This window comes from Jaculus jaculus, chromosome 5 (assembly GCF_020740685.1).
Source record: "Jaculus jaculus isolate mJacJac1 chromosome 5, mJacJac1.mat.Y.cur, whole genome shotgun sequence".
In the NCBI taxonomy this organism is placed as follows: Eukaryota; Metazoa; Chordata; class Mammalia; order Rodentia; family Dipodidae; genus Jaculus; species Jaculus jaculus.
The window spans coordinates 173,312,547-173,333,942 of record NC_059106.1 but is presented as its reverse complement, the minus strand read 5'-3'; the positions used below and the strand labels follow the sequence as shown (position 1 = coordinate 173,333,942).

The 21,396-nt window shown below is 46.2% G+C and overlaps 2 protein-coding genes and 1 pseudogene across 2 annotated transcripts in view; 2 read left to right on the top strand and 1 right to left on the bottom strand.

Moving 5' to 3' along the window:
* Positions 1-418: 418 nt before the first annotated feature.
* LOC123460795 (SUMO-conjugating enzyme UBC9) lies at positions 419-1,436 on the top strand. The gene has a single exon (XM_045150207.1). It carries the CDS (start codon positions 426-428, stop codon positions 900-902), a length of 477 nt encoding a protein of 158 aa, XP_045006142.1. The 5' UTR covers positions 419-425; the 3' UTR covers positions 903-1,436.
* On the bottom strand, positions 1,232-16,860 carry LOC101594719 (annotated as a pseudogene).
* Positions 16,858-21,396, top strand: part of Wdr43 (WD repeat domain 43) — a 56,290-nt gene continuing 51,751 nt past the window's right edge. The window contains exon 1 of the mRNA XM_045150856.1: positions 16,858-17,083. Within this exon, the coding sequence (XP_045006791.1) occupies positions 16,859-17,083 (225 nt within the window). The 5' untranslated portion in view covers position 16,858. The remainder of the gene's footprint in view (positions 17,084-21,396) is intronic.

The window sequence follows — 21,396 nt, the reverse complement described above, 5'->3', positions numbered from 1 at the left end:
GATACCACTTCCTGGTTGTTGTTTTTTTTTTTAATAAGAAGTAAGGAGGCAGGGTATACTGGTGCAGCCTTTAATCCCAGCACTGAGGAGGCAGAGCTGTCAGTTCAAGGCCACCCTAAGACTACATACTGACTTCCAGGAGGTCAGTCTGGGCTGTAGCAAAACCCTATCTCAAAAGGCCAAAAATAAAAATAAAAATAAAAATAAAAGAGCTGGCTGCGTAGCTCAGTAGTAGAGCACTGGCACACTGGCCTAGCGTGCAAGGTGGCCCCAGGGCCAGCAGGAAAGATAATAATAATATACCTTGTTTTTCCAACTTCTGCCCCTTCTGGACTGTCAAGGGTTATTTAATAACATTTAAGAAATAAAATAAGTGGCTCTGCCGCCGCAACCGTCCGGGCCGCGGTCACCCAGGGACTTGGAATATGTCGGGGATTGCCCTCAGCAGACTCGCCCAGGAGAGGAAAGCGTGGAGGAAAGACCACCCCTTTGGATTTGTGGCTGTCCCAACAAAGAATCCTGACGGCACCATGAACCTGATGAACTGGGAGTGTGCCATCCCAGGAAAGAAGGGGACTCCATGGGAAGGAGGTTTGTTCAAGCTGCGAATGCTTTTCAAAGATGACTATCCGTCCTCACCACCGAAATGTAAATTTGAGCCACCACTATTTCACCCAAACGTGTACCCTTCCGGCACAGTGTGCCTGTCCATCCTGGAGGAAGACAAGGACTGGAGGCCAGCCATCACAATCAAGCAGATCTTATTAGGAATACAGGAACTTCTAAATGAACCAAATATCCAAGACCCAGCTCAAGCAGAGGCCTACACAATTTACTGCCAAAACAGAGTGGAATATGAAAAAAGGGTTCGAGCACAAGCGAAGAAGTTTGCCCCCTCATAAGCAGCAGCCCTGAGGCTCCATGACAAGGAAGGGATTGGCTTGGCAAGAACTTGTTTACAACCTTTCGCAGATATAAATTACTAGTTGCCGGGAGGGTTGGGCAGGCGCCATTTTCCATTTCCGCCACTGGCATACAGTTCTCGATTCGCTGAATTCCCCAGTTTTTCATACAGGGTCTCTTCCTTCGGTCTTTTGTATTTTTGATTGTTACGTAAAACTTGCTTTTATTTTAATATTGATGTCAGTATTTCGACTGCTGTAAAATGATAAACTTTTGTACTTGGGTAAGCCCCTAGGAGCGAGTTCCTTCGCTCAGATGCAGGCATGCTTCACACTGTTGAGAGCGCTCTGGCCTCCAGCTGGCTGCGACAGAACCACAGTCCTTCCTCCCCGCCCTCGTCCTCCTCCACCTCGGCTGTTGCTTATGAGCCTCAGATCCAGAGTCAGCCAGCGGCTCCATTCTGCACCACTTCCTTTGTGTTTCTATGGCGTTTTGTCTGTGTTGCTGTTTAGAGTAAATAAACTGTTTATATATATAAAAAAAAAAGAAATAAAATAAGTGATCATAGGGCTTAGAATTCATGTTTACAACCCAGAGCTATATTTGGCAGTTACATAATAAGATTTTTTTTGAGAGAGAGAGAGAATTGGTATGCCAGGGCCCCAGCCACTCAATCGGACTCTAGACACTTGCACCACCATCTCTCCAGCCTGTACTTCTTATTTTGTGCAGTGTCATGCTGAATTACCCAGGCTAGCTTTGAAATTACTCTGCAGCCCAGGCAGGCTTTGAACTCTGTTTAAAAATATATATTTATTTAAGAGGAGAGAGAGATGGACGGGGAGACAGAAAGATGGGGTGGGGCATACCAGGGCCTCTTGCCACCACTTTGTACACCTGGCCCTATGTGGGCCCTGGGGAATTGAACCTAGGCCAGCAGGCTTTGCAAACAAACACCTTTAACCACTGAGGTGCCACCCAGACTTTAGACTCTTGGTCCTCCTGTCTCAGACTTCCAAGTAGCTAGAATTACAAGCCTGTGCCCCCAAGCCTGGCATGTATTTGGCTTTTGACATAAGCTAGAAGCCCTTTCTATTATTTGAATAGTTCATAAAATATTATATTTTGTCTCAAATAATCTAATGAAATACATTATTTTCATTATTTTTCAGTGTCTTGCTCTAGTCCAGGCTAGTCTTAAACTCACAGCAGTGCCCCTACCTCAGCTTCCCAAATGCTGGGATTAAAGGCATGCACCACTATTGAAATACACTAATACATTTTGAAAATACAGTTATTCCTTAATTACTTATAATCTTTTAGAGATTTTAAGTTCTCAAAATATTTACTATGCATGTCTCTCTATTCCTGAATGTTCTCTCTCTCTCTCTCTCCTTCCTTCCCTCTCTCCCTCTCTCTCTCTCTCTCTCTCTCTTTCACTCTTTTAGGTAGAGTCTCGCTGTGGCCCAGGCCGGCCTGGAATTCACTATGTAGTTAGTCAATCTCAGGTGGCCTTGAACTCACAGCGATCCTCCAGCCTCTGCCTCCCGAGTGCTGGGGTTATAAGGTATGCTCCACCATGCCTGCCTCAAACCTTTTTAAAAATATTTTCTCTTAATTTATTTGCAAAGAGGGAGAGAGATGTGCCACTGCTGCTGCAAGTAAACTCCAGACACAGGCGCCACTTTGTACATCTGGTCTCCAGGGGTACTTGAAAATCAAACCCTGGGCCATCGTGCTTTGCAAGCAAGCACCTAACTGCTGAGCCATCTCTGCAGCCCCAGACCCTCTCCCACCCTCCCCCCACACACTGTTCTCCACCTGGTTCACCTTCTCGTCCTCCTTGGAGTTCTCATTGTCCTCAGAGGTGTCATTAGAGTCTGATTCAGAGTCAATGTCTCAAAGGATTCACAAGTTTTCTCTGGAAGATAGGGGAGCTGTGTGATGTCCATTGGGGTGTCCTTGTACTCAGGGTTACTAAGAAGATAATTCACCCACATGATTTTTCATTTGTATTCTTGGCGTTGATGTCTATCAGGAGTACTTGGTCACACGCTGACCCTTATTCAGCAGGTCCAGGGGACTGTGTGCAATGCCCTCCATGTCTTTGGATGAAGTAGTAACATCTTTTCCCTACAATGGGTACAGGAGTCAGATCCATGTAACCACTAATAACAATAAATTATATTGAGGTCCATATTTACTCAAGTGACAAACATATGGCAGTCCATTCTGATTTCATTGATCGTCGATGGAGGCAAGGCTTGAGACACAACCGCAGGACCCATGATTTGGCTGGGGATAGTCCTCCCGTGGGACAACGACACTCACAGGCATGGCGGCCTGTTTTGTGAATCACCTTATATCTGGATGACTAGATGTGCACACCTCATTTGATCAGAGTTGATTTCATCTGGATGAAAAAGGAGAGACTGGAGAGATGGCTTAGTGGTTCGGGTGCTTGCCTTCAAAGCCTAAAGATTCAGGTTCAGGGCTGGAGAGATGGCTTAGTGGTTAAGGCATTTGCCTGCAAAGCCAAAGGATCCTGGTTCAACTTTTCAGGATCCACGTAAGCTAGATGCACAAGGGGGCGCATGTGTCTGGAGTTTTGCAGTGGCTGGAGGCCCTGGTGTGCCATTCTCTCTCTCTCTCTCAAATAAATAAAATATTTTAAAATTTTTAATTAAAAAAAGACCCAGGTTCAGTTCCCCAGTTCTTATGTAAGTCAGATGCACAGGGTAGCACATGCACCTGGGATTCATTTGCAGTGACTAGAGGCCCTGCCATGCCTAGCCTATTTTCTCTCTCCCTCTCTCTCTCCCCTTCTCTGTTTCTCTCACTAATAAATAAAAAACAAAAGAAAAAGGCACGCTCAAGGGTGTTGTCAGTGGTTAGCAGGCTGCTCGACTCCACCGACTCAGGGGTCTGTGACTGAGAGGAAGAAGATGCTGAGCTGGCTGCATCCTCTGCTGTGCCCAGGCTGGAGCTTCTTGCCTAGCTGCTCTGCCATCTCCACATGGTCCCCAGGGTGGACACAGTCAAAGACGCTGCTGCCTGTCAGCTGCACTTACCTAGACAGGCAGATGGAGACCGTTTTGGAAATGTACAAAAATTTTCCTTCTTTTTTTAAATTTTATTTCTTTGAGAGAGAGGGAGGGAGGGAGGGAGAGAGGGAGAGAATGGATGTTCCCGGACCTTCAGCCATTGCAAATGAACTCCAGACACATGCGCCACCTTGTGCATCTGGCTTACATGGGTCCTGGGGTATTGAACCTGAGTCTTTAGACTTTGCAGGCAAACGCCTTAGCTGCTAAGCCATATCTCCAGCCCCCCAAATTTTCCTTCTTGATTTAGTGGAAATACAAAGCCATCCAAGGACTGGAAAATATGACTTCCCAAATGTGCTCACATACTTCAGTGGTGAGTTCTCGGGGCTTGTCCTCCGATGGGCACCTTTCACTGAGGTGTTTCGTGGAGAGCCTTCTATGCGAAAATTCCACGGAGGGTCCCGTTGGTTAGCAAAGTCCCTCATTCTCAAATAGCTTGTCGATTTGGCTGGTGATAGCTGCAGGAAGAGGCAGCGACTTGGCCAGTTCATAGAACTCTTGAGTTTTCTTTTGCCCTGTGGGAGCGAACAGCACCTTGGGATTTCTCCTTTCCCAGAGCTTGTCAGTCATGCAAATAAAATCCGAACAGCACTCCAGTTGCCCTGATTTAACGTCTTGGGGATTTCCTGCCCTTCTTCATCATTTATTTGCCAATATTTCCTTGTTATGAGCATCCCCTGGTGACGCTTCCCGGCAGCCACAGCTGTGCGGCCTACTGTGTCTCCCTCGGGATGTGTGGGGGCGGCCCTTGCCGTGACTGCTTAGAGGAGAAGCCTTGCTAGGGAGCAAACTGTGGCCCACCCATGATCTTAACCTCCTCACTTTCAACTGACGCCTCCCACACACTTTTTTATTTTTATTTATTTTTTTTTTTTTTTGAGGCAGTCTCATTTTAGTATAGGCTGATCTGGAACTCACTCTACAGCCTAGGCTGGCTTCCAACTCACAGTGAACCTCCTACCTCAGCCTCCCCAAGTGCAGGGATTAGAGGCGTGCGCCACCACGCCCAGCTCATTTCCAAATCTTCAGTCAAACCAGACCACTAGTTCTTATCGCATCACTGTTTCCTCCGCCTCTGTTTACGTTTCGCCCCTCTTTCGCATAACCTTCTTGTTCTTCAATATCAACCTGACATTGTCACCAGAATGGTGGCATTTACTGCCTCCAAAAGACCTAGAAGATATAAGAAATAGATTGAAGACAGACTCGGATTTGGTTTACTAGAGGGGTGCTGAGCCTGGGGTCAGGTGGAAGTGCCCTCCTTTGTGCTCCTAGGGGACTATTGGCCCTGTTGCTTTTATTGTACACACACTGCTGAGTATTCCCCTTTTCCCAGACTAGACACAGACACTGAGGAGGCGACTATGTGCTGCCCAACATAGTACTTGTGTCCCCAATAAACATTTGTTGAATAAATGAATAGGAAATGATAAAACTAGTAGTCCAAACATCTGGACCTCACACTGAATAATACACTGACCGAACGTGGTACAATTATGTTTAATAGTGTCATATATTTCATTCTATACATTTATCTAGATTGGGGGGGCAGAGGGTTTGAGGTAGGGTCTTACTCTAGTCCAGGCTGATCTGGAATTCACTATGTAGTCTCAGGGTGGCTTCAAACTCACAGTAATCTTCCCACCTCTTCTTCCAAGGCCTGGGATTAAAGGCATGTGCCACCATACCTGGCTTTTTATCTGGATTTTGTTTGTTTGGAGACAGGGTCTCATGTGTCCCAGGTTGCTGGCCTCAAATTTGCTAAGTAGCTGAGCTGCTGATCCTTCTGTCTCCACTTCCAGAGTGCTAGGGCAATAGGGTTGCACCATCATGCCTGGTGTACATGGTGCTGGGATCAAACCCATTGCCTTGAGAGTGCCAAGCAGGCTCTCTACCAACGGAGCTATATCCCCGGCCCTCAGCATTTAGTTTTATATTAAAACTAATGTTAAAGCTCACATTGTTTGGGTAGTCACTTTTAGGGGTTTTTATCTTGTCTAAATAAAAGCATCCTGTTTGCAGAACATGTTGTGGTTTGCTAACACAATGTTTTGAGGAAAAGGACACCTGTGTCTGATCCTGGAATACTGGGAACATCAGCATTTGGGGTGTCTGCTCTCCAGCTGTTAGGTTTTAGTATTCGACTCTAATCTCAAGCTAGCCAGAATGTCTCCTGCTTCTGAGATGGGGAAGTTGCTGTGTGCTCTGCTTTGTTTAAGCCATTGTTTGCATAAACTGCAGGAACCTTGTACGCAGAGCTGTCCTAATTAAAGCTCTGCGCGCTGCTGCCCGGCGCTCTTAGCGGGCACAGCTTTGAGTGCCCTGGTTCTGTGGACTCTCGTCTCAGCACTGGCCTCTCAGGACCTGGAAACAAATTCAGAGGCACCAGCAGGTGATGCCAACTGGGAAATATGATTGTTGTAGCCAGTTTCAGATTGCTGGTGTGAACAACCAAACCAGGCACAGTTTAGGGGAGGAGTTTCATTTCAAGCTTAGAGATCCAGGGGGAGCTCCATCAGTGGCGGAAAAAGCTGCTTCCGTACCTCTAAGCAGAGAGAGACCGTCACCAGCCAGCCAACACCAAGAGCAACAAGGACAAAACTGGCAGCAAACAGCACAGGCCCAGGCAGAGCTCACACCTCTGTGCATACCTTTTTGGCTGGAATTCAGATCCGCCTCCAACACACCTTAGAGCTGGACCCCGGGATCTGCCTCCAGTGACTCCTCCTCCAGCCAAGAGGCTAGAGATCTTAGTTATGACTATAATAAAACACCTGAGTCTATGGGAGATATACATTCAGACTACCACAATGTTATATCAAAATCTGAAAGTACCAATGCCAGGCTGGGGAAATGGCTTAGCAATTAAGGTGTTTGCCTTAGCCTAAGGACCCAGGTTCAATTCCCCAGGACCCATGTAAGCCAGATGCACAAGGTGGTACATGCATCTGGAGTTTGTTTGCAGTGACTGGAGGCCGTGGCATGCTCATTCTCTCTTTCTCTCTATCTGCCTTTTTCTCTTTCTCTCAAATACATAAATAAATAAAATATCTTTAAAAAATACCAATGCCTTTCTCTTGCTTCTCACTTTCTCCACCAGTAGCTGTTGGACTTAAATATGGGTTCTATAGAGTTATTTTATTTATTTATTTTTGGTTTTTCGAGGTAGGGTCTCACTCTGGTCCAGGTTGACCTGGAATTCACTATGTAGTCTCAGTGATCACTCACAGTGATCCTCCTACCTCTGCCTCCCGAGTGCTGGGATTAAAGGTGTGTGCCACCATGCCCGGCTTTCTATAGAGTTATTTTATTTTTTTTTAATTTTATTTATTGCGCGCATGCAGAGAGAGAGCAGATAGAGAAAGAGAGAATGGGCATGCCAGGGCCTCCAGCTACTGCAAACAAATTCCAGATGCGCTTGCACCCTCTTGTGCACCTGGCTTACGTGGGTCCTGAGGAATCGAACCTGGGTCCTTAGGTTTAGCAGACAAACATGTTAACTGCTAAGCCGTCCCTCCAGCCCTAGAGTTATTTTAGATTTGCTTTCAGAAAACTATAGTGTTCCTTCATTTTAAAATATTTTTATTTACACGTTGGCAAGCAGGGAGAGCAAGATGAGAAAAAAAGACAGGGAATGGGTGCACCAGGGCTTCTAGCCATTGCACATGAACTCTAGATGCATGTGCCTCTTTGTGCGTCTGGTTTTACCTGGGTAACGGGGAACTGAACCCAGGTTGTTGGGCATTGCAGACAAACGCCTTAACTGCTGAGCCATCTCCCTCGCCCTACTTTCAGAAAACTATAAATCTGTGCCGGAGAGATGGCTCAGCAGTTAAAATGCTTGCCTGCAAAACCTAATGACCCCGGTTTGATTCTCCAGGTCCCACATAAGCCAGATGCACAGAGAGCCTCCTGCCACTGCAAACACACTCCAGATGAATGTGCCACTGGGGGCACGTGGCTTTATGTGGGTACTGTGTGTGGAACACGGGTGCTAAGCCATCTCTCCAGCCATCTAGTCTCTTGCTCTGGCCTTAATAGACTCTTCTCTTTATCCATTTTTTTTTTTTTTTTTTTGAGGTAGGGTTTCACTGTATCCCAGGCTGACCTGGAATTCACTATGTGGTCTCAGGGTGGCCTCGAACTCACAGCCACAGCGATCTTTCTATCTCTGCCTCCCAAGTGCTGGGATTAAAGACATGTGTTGTCATGCCTGGCTTCTTCCCTTTATTCTGAATTGATCACAGTGATTTGGTCCTGTTTAAGTTTAATTTCTTCCACTGTGTTAAGCACTTGTGGGACCCTTATTTTTAAAAAATATTTTATTTTTATTTATTAATTTGAGAGAGAGAAAGAAAGAGGCAGAGAGAGAGAGAGAAAGAGAAAGAGAGAATGGGTACACCAGGGCCTCTGGCCACTGAAAACAAACTCCAGATGCTTGTGCCACCTTGTGCATCTGACTTACGTGGGTCCTGGGGAATTGAACCAGGGTCCTTTGGCTTTGCAGGCCAGCACTTTAAATGCTAGGCCATTTCTCCAGCCACATGGGACCCTTTTTAATTTTCTTTTTTTTATTTTTTGAGGTAGGGTCTCACTCTAGCCTAGGCTGACCTTGAATTCACAATGGTCTCAGGGTGAGCTTGAATTTACGGCGATCATTGTTGCAGTCAGGTTCACATTGCTGACAGAAAACACCCAACCAAGAGCAGCTTGTGGATACAAAGACTTACAGACTCGAGGGGAAGCTGCATGATGGCTGGGAAAATGATGGCATGAGCAGAGGGTGGACAGCCCCTCTGGCTAACATCAGATGGACAACAGCAACAGGGGAGTGTGCCAAGCACTGGCAAGGAGAAGCTGGCTGTAGCACCCATAAGCCCGGTCCCAACAATACACCGCCTCCAAGAGGCTTCAATTCCCAAGTTGCCACCAGCTGGGACCAGCATTCAGCACACATAATTCTATCAGGGACACTTGGGTCAAACCACCATAATCATGTTCTGTGATTGAGATATTTCAGTTAGTACAATGCCTCCCAGGTTCACCCATAGTGTGGCATATAGCAGAATTTCCTTCTTTGTAAAGACTGAACACAGCTTATCTTTATTCACTCCTCCTACTTTCCATATTTTGGCTATTGTGACTAATGCAGCAGTGAACACAGGGGTGCAGATAACCACTGAGAGCCTTAATTCAATTCTTTTGGATATATGCCCCAAAATGTGACTGCGAGGGTGGGAGAGATAGCTTAGTAGGTAAGCACTGGCCTGTGAAGCCCAAGGACCTTGGTTCAAGGCTCGGTTCCCCAGGACCCACATAAGCCAGATGCACAAGGGGGGTACATGTGTCTGGAGTTCATTTGCAGTGGCTGGAGGCCCTGGCCACCCATTCTCTCTCTCTCTCTCTCTCTCTCTGCCTCTTTCTTTCTGTCTGCTGCTCTCAAATAAATAAATAAAAATAAACAAAACAATTTAAAAAAGAAATGGGACTGCTAGATCTTATGAAAAATGGGGGGAGTATATATCCCAATACTAATAAATATCCAAACAAATATGAGCTGACGCTTTCAGTTGGATTTGTGTTTCACTGATAATTCAGATGTTGGCATCTTTCCCACATGCTTGTAAATCTTGTGTCTTCTTGGAAGAAATGCTTTGATAATTTTTAAAATACTTTTCAAATATGGGCTGAAGAGATGGATTATTGGTTAAGGCATTTGCCTATAAAGCCAAAGGACCCAGGTTTGACTCACCAGGACCCATATGCACAAGTTGGCACATACATCTGGAGTTCCTTTGCAATGGTTGGAGGCCCTGCTTTGCCCATTCTCTCTCTCTAATAAATAAAAATAAAGATTAAAAGAATTTATTCTTAGTTATTTGAGGGGGAGAGGCAGAGAAAGAGAGGAGAAGAGAATGGGTATACCAGGGCCTACAGCCATTGCAAAGGAACTCCAGATGCATGTGCCACCTAGTACATATGGCTTAAGTGGGTACTGAGGAATCAAACCTGGGTCCTTAGGCTTCACAGGCAAACCCCTTAACCACTAAGCCATCTCTGCAACCCGTGCTTTGATAATTTTAATTTTTTTGTTTTACTTTTATTCATTTATTTTGAGAGTAACAGGCAGAGAAAGAGGGAGGGAGGGAGGAAGGAAGGGAGAAAGGGAGGGAGGGAGGGAGGAGGGGGGGATGAGAGCATCAGGGCCTCCAGCCACTGCAAATGAACTCCAGACACATGCATCCCCTTGTGCATCTGGCTAGCGTGGGTCCTGGGGAATCAAGCCTTGAACTGGGGTCCTTAGGTTTTACAGGCAAGTACTTAACCGCTAAGCCATCTCTGCAGTCCACTTTGATAATTTTAAAGTGAGATTAGCCAGGCATTGTGGCACATGCCTTTAATCCTAGCACTTGGGAGGCAGAGGTAGAACTGCCCTGAGTTCGAGTCCACCTTGAGACTACATAGTGAATTCCAGGTCAGCCTTGGCTAGAAACAAAACAACAAAAAAGTTTGTTTATTTTGAAGATCTTTCCAGTATAGTAGTTCATCTTTCAGTGCTGGGCTAGTTCTTTGATCATTTCTTCTCCTTCATTTTCCCCCTCTGTTCTCTTTCAGGAGCGCTTATTATCCACACATAGGGTTCTTGAAATCATCCCCCATTTATCTTATTTGCCCAGCTGCTGAAAACGAACTCCAGATGCATGTGCCACCTTGTGTATCTGGCTTACATGGGTCCTGGGGAATAGAACCTAGGTCCTTTGACTTTGCAGGCAAGTGCCTTAACCACTAAGCCATCTCTCTAGCCCTGAAAACCTTTTTGCTTGTTTGTGTTTTCTTGAGGTAGTGTCTTGCTCTCACATGGAATTCACTTGTACTCTCAGGGTGACCTCAAACTTAGGGCAATCCTCCTATGTCAGCCTTCAAAGTGCTGGATTACAGGCGTGTGCTACCATGCCTGGTTGAAAACCTTTCTTGACTAGATAACACATGCTATCCTAGCAGTCAGGGGCTGAGGCAAGAGGATTGCTTCTAGTTCTGGGCCTCAAACAAGCAACCCCAAACAAAATAAGAAGAAGAAAAAAAAAAGGTTGGGTCAGTGCTTGCCTAGCAAGGCCCTGGGTTCAAACTTTTGGTTTTATGGGCTGGAGAGGACTCAGCAGTTAAGAGTACTGACAGCAAAGCCTGAGGGCTGGAGGAGGCCTGGGAAATGGCTGGCGCTCCATCCTCAGGACCACGTGAGCAGCTGCTGTGGCCACTGAGGTTTGTAACCCCAGTTCTGGGGGAGCACAGACCAGAGACCTGTTGTGGCTTATGGCTCCAGGGTCAGTAACAGATGCCACCTCAAGTACAAATGGGCTACTGAGCAGTGTGGGCTCTCCACATGCTTCCTTCCCGCTGGCTCAGCGCTGCATGGGCACATATGTATATGTAATATGTGCATATTACATACACACATGAAAAGCTACCTGGTTTATTTTAGTGATACAATACTTTTTCTTCTTAGAGTATTTTTTTTGTTGTTTTGGTTTGTGGTGGCACACACCTTTAATTCAGCACTTGGGAGGCAGACGTAGGAGTTTTGCTATGAGTTCAAGGCCAGCCTGAGATTACGTAGTGACTTCCAGGTAGCCTGGGTTAGAGCAAGACCCTACCTGGGATTAAAGGCATGTGCCACTATGCCTTGCAATCTTTTGTCAGCATTCTTTAGCTTTTACCCGATCTTCATAGAACCTTCCTCACGGTGTGCCTCTCCTTCACGTATATGTCCACCTTGTTGTTTTCCAAGGTGGGGTCTTGTTCTAGCCCAGGCTGACCTGGAATTCACTCTGTAGCCTCAGGCTGGCCTTGAATTCACAGGATCCTCCTACCTTTGCCTCCTGAGTGCTGGGATCAAAGGTGTGTGCCACCTCTCCAGACATTCCCCTCCCCCCTTTCTTAGCATGAAACCAAGGTTTAAAGTCAAATCCAGGATAATATCATCTTGAGACCCTTAACCAAATTCCATTCACACATAAGGTTCCATTTACATAATGGTAGTAGGATTCAGTGGTACCTTTTGTGGTGGACATGATTCAACCTATAACAACATCCATGTGGAGATGTTGAATAGGAGATTGAACATGTAAGCACTAAGTTCAGGGAAATAAACAGCAGGCTCAGGCTGTAGGAATACACATGTGGTCATCAGCACATGTGTGGTATTTACAGCCTGGTGTTTAAACTTTATGGAGGAAAGGGGAGGAGGGCCCCGAGGCACCGTGATGTGAGAAAGTGGAGCCATGAGGGAGATTATAAGGTTGTGGAGGACAAGAAGGAAATAATGATGGACGCCTGTATTCTGTAGTATAGAGGTTACTGGTGACCTTCCAGCTCCCTCCTCCCTCCCTTCCTCCCTTCCTTCCTTCCTCCCTTCCTCCCTCCCTCCCTTCCTTCCTTCCTTTCTTTTTTTCTTTATCTTTTTCTTTTCTTTTCTTTCTTTTTTTTTTTTTTTTTGATGTGGGGTCTCACTCTAGCCCAGGCTGACCTGGAATTCACTATGGAGTCTCAGGGTGGCCTTGATTGAACTCATGGTGATCCTCCTGCTTCTCACAGTTGTTTAAGAATAGTGATAAGGAGGGCTGGAGAGATGGCTTAGCGGTTAAGTGCTTGCCTGTGAAGCCTAAGGACCCCGGTTCGAGGCTCGGTTCCCCAGGTCCCACGTTAGCCAGATGCACAAGGGGCGCATGCGTCTGGAGTTCGTTTGCAGAGGCTGGAAGCCCTGGCGCGCCCATTCTCCCTCTCTCCCTCTATCTGTCTTTCTCTCTGTGTCTGTCGCTCTCAAAAAAAAAAAAAAAAGGATAGTGATAAAGAAAGCTCTATTGGAAGAAAGAAGCAGAGAAAGGTTGTCTTTCTTTTTCTTTCTTCTTTCTTTTTTTAGTTTTGCCTTCTAGAAAAAGGGGTAGGGACTGGAGAGATAGCTTAGTGGTTAACTTAGTGGTTAAGATGCTTACCTGCAAAGCCAAAGGAACAAGTTTGATTCCCTAGTACCCAGGTAAAGCCAGATGTACAAAGTGGCACATAACATCTGGAGTTCATTTGCAGTGGCTGGAGGCCTTGGTGCACCCATTCTCTCTATATCTGCCTCTTCAATAAATAAAATAAACAAAATTAATAAAGGGACTGGAGAGATGGCTTAGCAGTTAAGGTGTTTCCATGTGAAGCCTAAGGACCCAGGTTCAATTCTCCAATACCCACATAAGATGCACATGGGGGTTCATATGCAATTGCTAGAAGCCCTGGCATGCCCCCTTTCTATCTGCCTCTTTACTTCTCTCTCAAATTAAAATATTAAAAAAGCAAGAAAAACAACTTGGACAGTCCTGGAGGAGGAAGTAAGGTTAAGGGAGTATTGAAAGAAGAAATATATACTTTTTTTTTTTTTTTTTTTGGTTTTTCCAGGTAGGGTCTTGCTCTAGCTCAGGCTGACCTGGAATTCACTATGTAGTCTCAGGTTTGCCTCAAACTCTCAGCAATCCTCCTACCTCTGCCTCCCAAGTGCTGGGATTAAAGACATGTGCCACTAACTCTGGCTATATACTTTTCTTTTTTTTTGTGGTAGGGTCTTACCGTAGCCCTTGAATTCACTGTGTCGTCTCAGACTGGCCTTAAATTCACTTCAATCCTCCTACCAAGTGATGCTAGCCATTCCTTACTCATCTCTTTCACCACTCTTACAATCTATTTATCTGAAATCTGATCACTGGTAAACAACTTACTGCTGGCTTTTTCTTTTTTGTGTGTGAGCATGTATAGGCTTGCTCATGTGTATGTGCATGGAAGAAGCCTCATTTGCTGTTTGGTTCTTTTCTTTTATTTTCAGACACACACACAGACACACACACACACAGAGGTGCGGGGGGAGGAAGGGAAGGAGAGAGGGAAAGGGGAATGAGGGAGAGAATGGGCATTCCAGGACTGCTAGCCAATGCAAATCAACTCCAGATGCATGTGACACCTTGTGCATCTGGCTTAAGTGGGACCTGGAGAATCGAACCTAGGTCCTTAGGCTTCAGAGGCAAACACCTTAAATACTAAGCCATCTCTCCAGCCCTGTTTTTGTTTTTTGTCTTGCTCTAGCCCAGGCTGAACTGGAATTCACTATTACTCTCAGGGTGGCCAGGAACTCATTAGTGATCCTTATACCTCAGACTCCCCATTGCTGAAATTAAAGGCGTGCACCACCACGCCAGGCTATTAATATATATATATATATTTTTTCTTGTTTTTAATTTTTTTGTCTATTTTTATTTGTTTATTTGAAAGCAACAGACAGAGAGAGAAAGAGGGAGAGAGAATGGACCCCCTTGTGCATCTGGCTAACATGGGTCCTGGGGAATCAAGCCTTGAACCAGGGTCCTTAGGCTTCATAGGGAAGCGCTTAACTGCTAAGCCATATCTCCAGGACCCCTCTTTTTAAATTTAATTTAATTTAATTTTCTCTCAAATTTTTAAAACATTTTCCATGATTATAAAAAATATCCCATGGTAATACCCTCCCTCCCCCACCTTTCCCCTTTGAAATTTCATTCTTTATCATATCTCCTCCCCATCTCAATAAGTCTCTCTTTATTTTGATGTCATGATCTTTCCCTCCTCTTATGATGGTCTTGTGTAGGTAGTGTCAGGCACTATGAGGTCATGGATATTGAGGCCATTTTATGTCTGGAGGGAGCACATTGTAAGGAGTCCTACCCTTCCTTTGGCTTTTACATTCTTTCTGCCACCTCTTTCCGCATTAGACCCTGAGCCTTGGAAGGTGTGATCGATATGTTACTAGGTACTCTAGTCACTTCTTTCCAGCACCATGATACCTTCTGAGTCGTCCCAAGGTCACTGCCATCTGAAAAGAGAAGATTCTCTGCCCAAAGTGAGAGTAGCGTTAATATAAGGGTATGAATATTAAGAGAAGTGCCTACTGGGCAGTTTGATAAGCATAGTATATACACTTATCCAGACATCAGCAGATGTTACATCCCTAGGGCTCATGACTACCCCTGTTTTAAGTTTTCAGTATCAGGGATGTATTCTCTCCCTTGGAGCAGGCCTCCAGTCCAATTGGAGGGCAGTTGGTTTCCATCATGACAGATGTGCCACTATTGCACTTGTTGGCTCATTTGGCCTGGCTGGCCAATTATAAGGCTTGCAGTGTCCACTGTTGAGTATCTTCACTGTTGGTATGTCTTTCTCCCATTGAATTACACGCAGAATGGCTTCTTCCAGCTTTCTGTCAGCTGGTCTACATGGGGGAGGTTTTCAGCTCAGTTCCAGCAGGATTTCTCAGTGGCCTTGCAGCCCAAGTATGTGGAGTCTTCAGCAGTAGGGTCTTATCATCGATTCCTGGTGGGAAACCAAGGGCCTTGGCAATGGCCTATAATGTTTTGGGGGCATCAGGGATCTCCCTAGCCAACAACTCACTGGAAGGTATCCCATCCCTGGCACTGAAAATTTTCTAGCAACGATCTATGGCTCCTGAGTGTTCCATTGTCCAAAACCGGAGGATTCCATATGATTTATTTATATCCTCTTAGCCCCCCTCCCCTATTTTTGAGGTAGGGTTTCACTGTAGTTCAGACTGACCTGGAATTTACTATGTAGTCTGTGGGTGGCCTCCAACTCACCAGATCCTTCTACCTCTGCCTTCCGAGTGCTGGAATTAAGGGCGTGCACCACCATGCCTGGCTAATACATTTTTAAAAATATTTTGTTCAGCCATTTTATACATTTGTTTTCTTTTTTCCTAAATATTTTATTTATGTATAGGGAAGGAGAGAGTTCACGTGGGAGCTAGCATGGGCTCACTAGGGTCTCTGCATCTAGGTTTATGTTGGCACTGGGGAACTGAACCAGGGCCGTGGGTTTGCAAACAAACCCTTTAACCCTTTAACCACTGAGCTATCTCTCCAGCCCGCCAACCCATTTTTTTTTTCCTCTGCCCATTTCCAGTTCCTGTCTCGCCCTTTATTTTTTTAAATTTTTATTAACATTTTCCATGATTATAAAAAATATCCCATGGTAATTTCTTCCCTCCCCCCCACACTTTCCCCTTTGAAATTCCATTCTCCATCATATTACCTCCCCATCTCAATCATTGTACTTACATATATACAATATCAACCTATTAAGTACCCTCCTCCCTTCCTTTCTCTTCCCTTCATATCTCCTTTTTAACTAACTGGCCTTTGCTACTAAGTATTTTCATTCTCACGCAGAAGCCCAATCATCCGTAGCTAGGATCCATATATGAGGGAGAACATGTGGCGCTCAGCCAACCCATTTTTAAGCCAAGGATTTTGAGACTGGGAGATAGCTCAGCGGTTAAAGCCGGAGGACTGGGCATTTGTTTACAGCCATCAGCTGTCTGTGCAAATAAATTAACATTTAGGAAAAGCAAATGGGTATGTGTGTGTGTGTAGGGATGGCTTAGCGGTTAAGGCACTTGCCTGCAAAGCCAAAAGACCCTGGTTCGATTCCGCAGTACCTAACTAAGTCACATGCACAAGGGGGCGCAGCGTCTGGAGGCCCTGGCGCGCCCATTCCCTCTGCTTCTTTCTCTCTCAAATTAAAAAAAGGAAAGAAAAGCAAAGAAAAGCAAGCGGTTTTCTCTGCATTCTGCAATCACTCCCTCCCCGCCTATGTCCTTCCAAGTTGGAAAGGCCCCGCTGAGCCACCGTCCGCGCCGGCGGCGTGGGAGGCGGAGCCCGCCCTGGCTCCCAGCGCTCCTCCCGCCCCACTTCCGGTGCGCGGCCCCGCCCCGCGCCGCTGCGCCTGCGCACGGGCGAACACGTGGCTGCCGCGGAGCTAGAGCAGCCATGGCGGCGGGCGGAGGTGGCGGCGGCGACCCCCTGGCCCCGGCGGGGCTTCCGTGCGCCTTCTCTCCGGACACACAGGCCTACTTCGCCCTCGCGTCTAGCGACGGTCATCTGCGGGTGTGGGAGACCGCCACCACCCGGCTGCACCAGGAGTACGTGCCTTCCGCGCACCTCAGCGGTACCTGCACTTGCCTGGCCTGGGCGCCGGCGCGGCTGCAGGCCAAGGTGGGGCGCGGGGTTGCGGGCGCGGGGCGGCGGGCGCGGGGACGGCGAGCGCGGGGCGGCGGGCGCGGGGCCCGGGCTGCCGTGAGCCCGTGGCCTGTCCCGCGGAGGGCGCGGCTCGGTCCCGCGGGCTCCATGCGGTTCGCGCTCCGCGGTCGCCGGGCCGCCATGTTCACCGAGGCCCCCTTCGTGGGACCGTAGCGGGCCTCCCCACCCCGAAGCCGGCGCCATGGCTTTGCTTCGGGCCAGTGTGCCGTCACCAGCCGGTGTCCTTGCTTCCGGGACCCCCCCCCCTTCCCGACGCCGCTCCTGCACGTGTTCTGCGAGTGTTCGAGTCTGCACTCTGCTGCGCCCCTCTTCGCTTTCAGCCTCTGGAGCCTTCTTGGGGTTGTGACTTGTCGGCTCCACCTCTCCATCTCCTCTTTTCAACCTGATGTCCGCATCAGGGTAAGGAGGTAAAGTGAAATCGTAGCTTGGTCTAATGATAGGGTGTAAGTCCAAGCGATGTGTCCCTTAGGTGGCGAGAAACTTCCGACTTAGGGACTCCTTTACGCTGTCAGGTAATTGCCATTCACTGTTGAGTCACCCGCTTACATCTCAGATTCACCCGCACGTGGTTACCGAAGCCACTGGGTAGGCAAGGGGAATCACTTCACTGTGCTTTGGAAGCATCAGGTATCCTGAAGGATGTGACGTTTTGCTGTAACTGTGGCTAAAAGTTCAAAAGCTTGTGTTTAGGATAGACCCTACTCCCTCTCACTATCAGAGGAAACTTCAGCTAATCCTTTAGGTTGAATATGTCTGACATGTTGCACTTGGGGTGAGTATGCTTAGACATGTTATTCGGATTTTAAAGCACATTTTTCATAGTTTCTCAGGGCTTACCAGGCTTCCTAAGTCAAGCATAACGCAGACCCGTCAAAGAGTTATGCTTAAATTAGAATTGCAACACTCTGCATGTTTTTTTTTTTTATTTATTTTATTTACTTGACAGATAAAAAGGCAGAGAGAGAGAGAGAGGGCGGGGGAGAAAATGGGCACACCACTGCAAACGAACTCCAGATGCATGTGCCACCTTGTTTGTGCATCTGGCTTCGTGGGTCGTGTGGAGTTGAACCTGGGTTCTTTGGCTTTGCATGCAAATGCCTTTAACCACTAAGCCATCAATCCAGCCCTGCATGCTTTCATTCTTTTATTTTTTATTTACTTATTTGAGAAAGAGAGAGAATGGGTGTACCAGGGCCTCCAGCCACTGCAGTCGAATGAACTCTAGATGCATGTGCCACCTTGTGCATCTGTCGTTCGGGAGTCCTAGGGAATTGAACCCCTGGTCCTGTGGCTTTGTACATAAGTGCCTTAACCACAAAACCATCTCTTCAGCTTGTTTATTTTATTTTATTTTATTTTATTTTATCTTATCTTATTTTATTTTGTGGTAGGTTCTCACTTTAGCACAGGCTGACCTGGAATTCACTCTGTATTCTCAGGGTGGCCTCAAACTCATGGTGGTCCTCCTGCCTCTGCCTCCCAAGTTCTGGGATTAAAGGCATGCACCATCATGCCTGGCTTAGTTGTTTTCTTTGTAATTTAACAGTCTCATGAAGGGGTAGTAGTAGTGATGAGAGAAATACACAGTAGTGATAGGTAGATGCATGTGCCCTGGCTGTACTGCCTGTCTGAGTACAGCCTTTGCTTAGCAGTAATTGTTTCGTCTTCATTGAGGATTACAGTACCTAGTTCACAGAGTAGCCGTGAAGGGATATATAGAGAGGTGTGTGTGTGCTTGATTTTATATGAGAGAAAATGTGCATGTCAGAACATCTGGCTGTGTGAGTACTGGGGAATTGAACCTAGGCTGTCAAGCTTTGTAAGCAAGTGTCTTTAAATGCTGAGCCATCTCCCAAGCCCTGGCAATATATTTCATAATGCAGAGGACACTCAGAATAGTTTGTGGTGTGACTCCTATAGGTGTGAAATACTACTGTTTGGATAATGGTAGATGTGAGTAAAGTGAGCAAACATGGAGCCAGGACCACAACTCATGTCTGTCTCTAAACACAGCTCTGGTTAATATTAGTTTGGTTAAAACTTGTCTTCCATCTAGCTTTCCTGCTGACTTCCAATCAGAAATGAAACCCGAGTTTAAAAGTTGTAGTTCATTTCAAATTTTTTTTTTTTTTATTTGTGAGCAAAGAGAGTGAGAGAGTGAATGAATGAATACAGGTGCCCCAGGGCCTCTTACCAGTGTGTGCGAACTGCAGATGCATGTCCCATTTTGTGCATTTGGCTTTCTGTAAATACTGGGGAATTGAACTCAGGACAGCAGGCTTTGCAGGCAAGGGTCTTTAATGGCTGTGCCATCTCCCCAGCCTGAAAGTTGTAGTGTAGGTTGCATATTCCACTGTGATACAATAGAAATAAAATTGTGTTTGATTTCATAACCATGACTCAACTCAGTCTCTCTTGACATTCAGTTTAATTTGGGAGGCTTTATTGAAAAGTAAGAATTGGGCTTCTTTTAAAAAACATGTTGTGGAGAAATGGCTTAGTGATTAAGGTGCTTGCCTACAGAGCCAGAAGATGCAGGTTTGATTCCCCAGGACCCATGTAAGCCAGATGCACAAGGTGGCACATGGATGTGGAGTTCAGTGGCTGGAGGCCCTGGTGAGCCCATTCTCATTCTCTCTCAAATATTTAGAAAAATATGTTATGGTGGGTGTGTGGTATAGTTGAAGAGCATGTGCTTAGCATGTAGTGTGTCCATGGTTTAGTCCCCATCACCCCCCCCCCACCCACGTCACTCACTCAAACAAGTTCATAGGTTTCACTTTCCTTTTATCCATATGCTGTCATTTTAATTCATAAGTATGAAGTGCTCTGAAATTACTTTATAAAGAAATGACTGAGGTCTGGGGGTCTAGTTTACTTGCTTAGCACAGGACAGGCCCTGGGTTCAGTCCCCAGCACCACCAAAATAGAAATAAAGCTGAAAAGCTGATAACAACACATTCAGAGTCAGAGCTAAGGAAGGTAAATGACTTAACCAAAGCCTTAATCACTAGTAACGTGATTGCAGCCTCTGGGGTCAAGGTACTGTGACTCGTAGGACAGCACCATTCTGCTGTTACCCTTGAACTCAGTCGCAGACCTGAGAGCTGGACGACTGTAGAGACATCTAGTTATCATTTTGGACACGTGACCTCTTGGAGCATATAAAATGAGAAAGAGGTGGTTTTCTTTTGTTAAAACAAACTCACACATGCTTTAAGGTGTAGAATTAAAAGGTTGTTTTTGTCCTGATGGTATTGTCATTTGTAGCAGCTGCTTGCTTCTGCTCCCAGGTCCCTGGGTTATGTCCCTGGCTGCTTAAGTTCTACGGTGCTCTCATCTTACTAACCCTTCCATTCCTTCCCCCAGATAGTCTCACCCTAGCCCAGGCTGTCTTGGAAGTCACTATGTAGTTTCCGGCTGGCCTGGAACTCACAGTGATCCTCCTACCTAAGCCTGCCAAAGGCTGGGATTAAAGGTGTGTACCACTGGCCCCTGGCTGGTTTTTTCATTTTTGGGGGGTCCAGTCTCATTTTATGAAGCCTGTAGTCCCAGCATTTTGTTAGCCTTGTATGTAACTTCCAGACTTTTTAGGATCAAAATTAAGAGAGGTAAGCTGGGCATGATGGTGGTGCATGCCTGTAATCCCAGCACTTGAGAGAAGAGGGTAGGAAGATTGCCATGAGTTCGAGGCTACCCTGAGACTACATAGTGAATACCAGATCAGCCTGGGCTAGACTGAGACCCTACCTCGCAAAAAAAAGTAAGGCAAGTAAGTATGATTATTGTAGTAGAACCTGACACCTAAGCAGTCAGTAGAGTTTAACTGTGTGCATTAGGAGTGTTCGGGCTGTACACAGACATTCAGTTCTGGATTCCCAATGTAAGTCAGTTCATAAGAGTATGCTGCACTTGGTTTTGCAGTTGGCCACTTGCTGTGCAAGGATAGACAAAATTTATAGTGATCATACTCTGCCAATGAAGCAAGATAACTGCAATGTTTTATTTTTGTTTTTATGTTTTTGGTTTTTTTCAAAGTAGGGTCTCATTCTAGTCCAGGCTGGTCTGGAATTCACTATGTACTCTCAGGGTGGCCTCGAACTCATGGCGATCTTCCTACCTTTGCCTCCCGAAAGCTGAGATTAAGCTAATTTCAGTTTTCTTGTGCTTTTTAAAGCAAATTTAAAATAATTTGTTTAGTTTTGTGAGGTAGGGTTTCACTCTAGCTCAGGCTGACCTGGAATTCATGTCTCAGGTTGGCCTTGAAC

Excerpts from the sequence above, each read along its gene's own strand:
- LOC123460795 (XM_045150207.1), top strand. The coding sequence starts at position 426 with ATGTCGGGGATTGCCCTCAGCAGACTCGCCCAGGAGAGGAAAGCGTGG.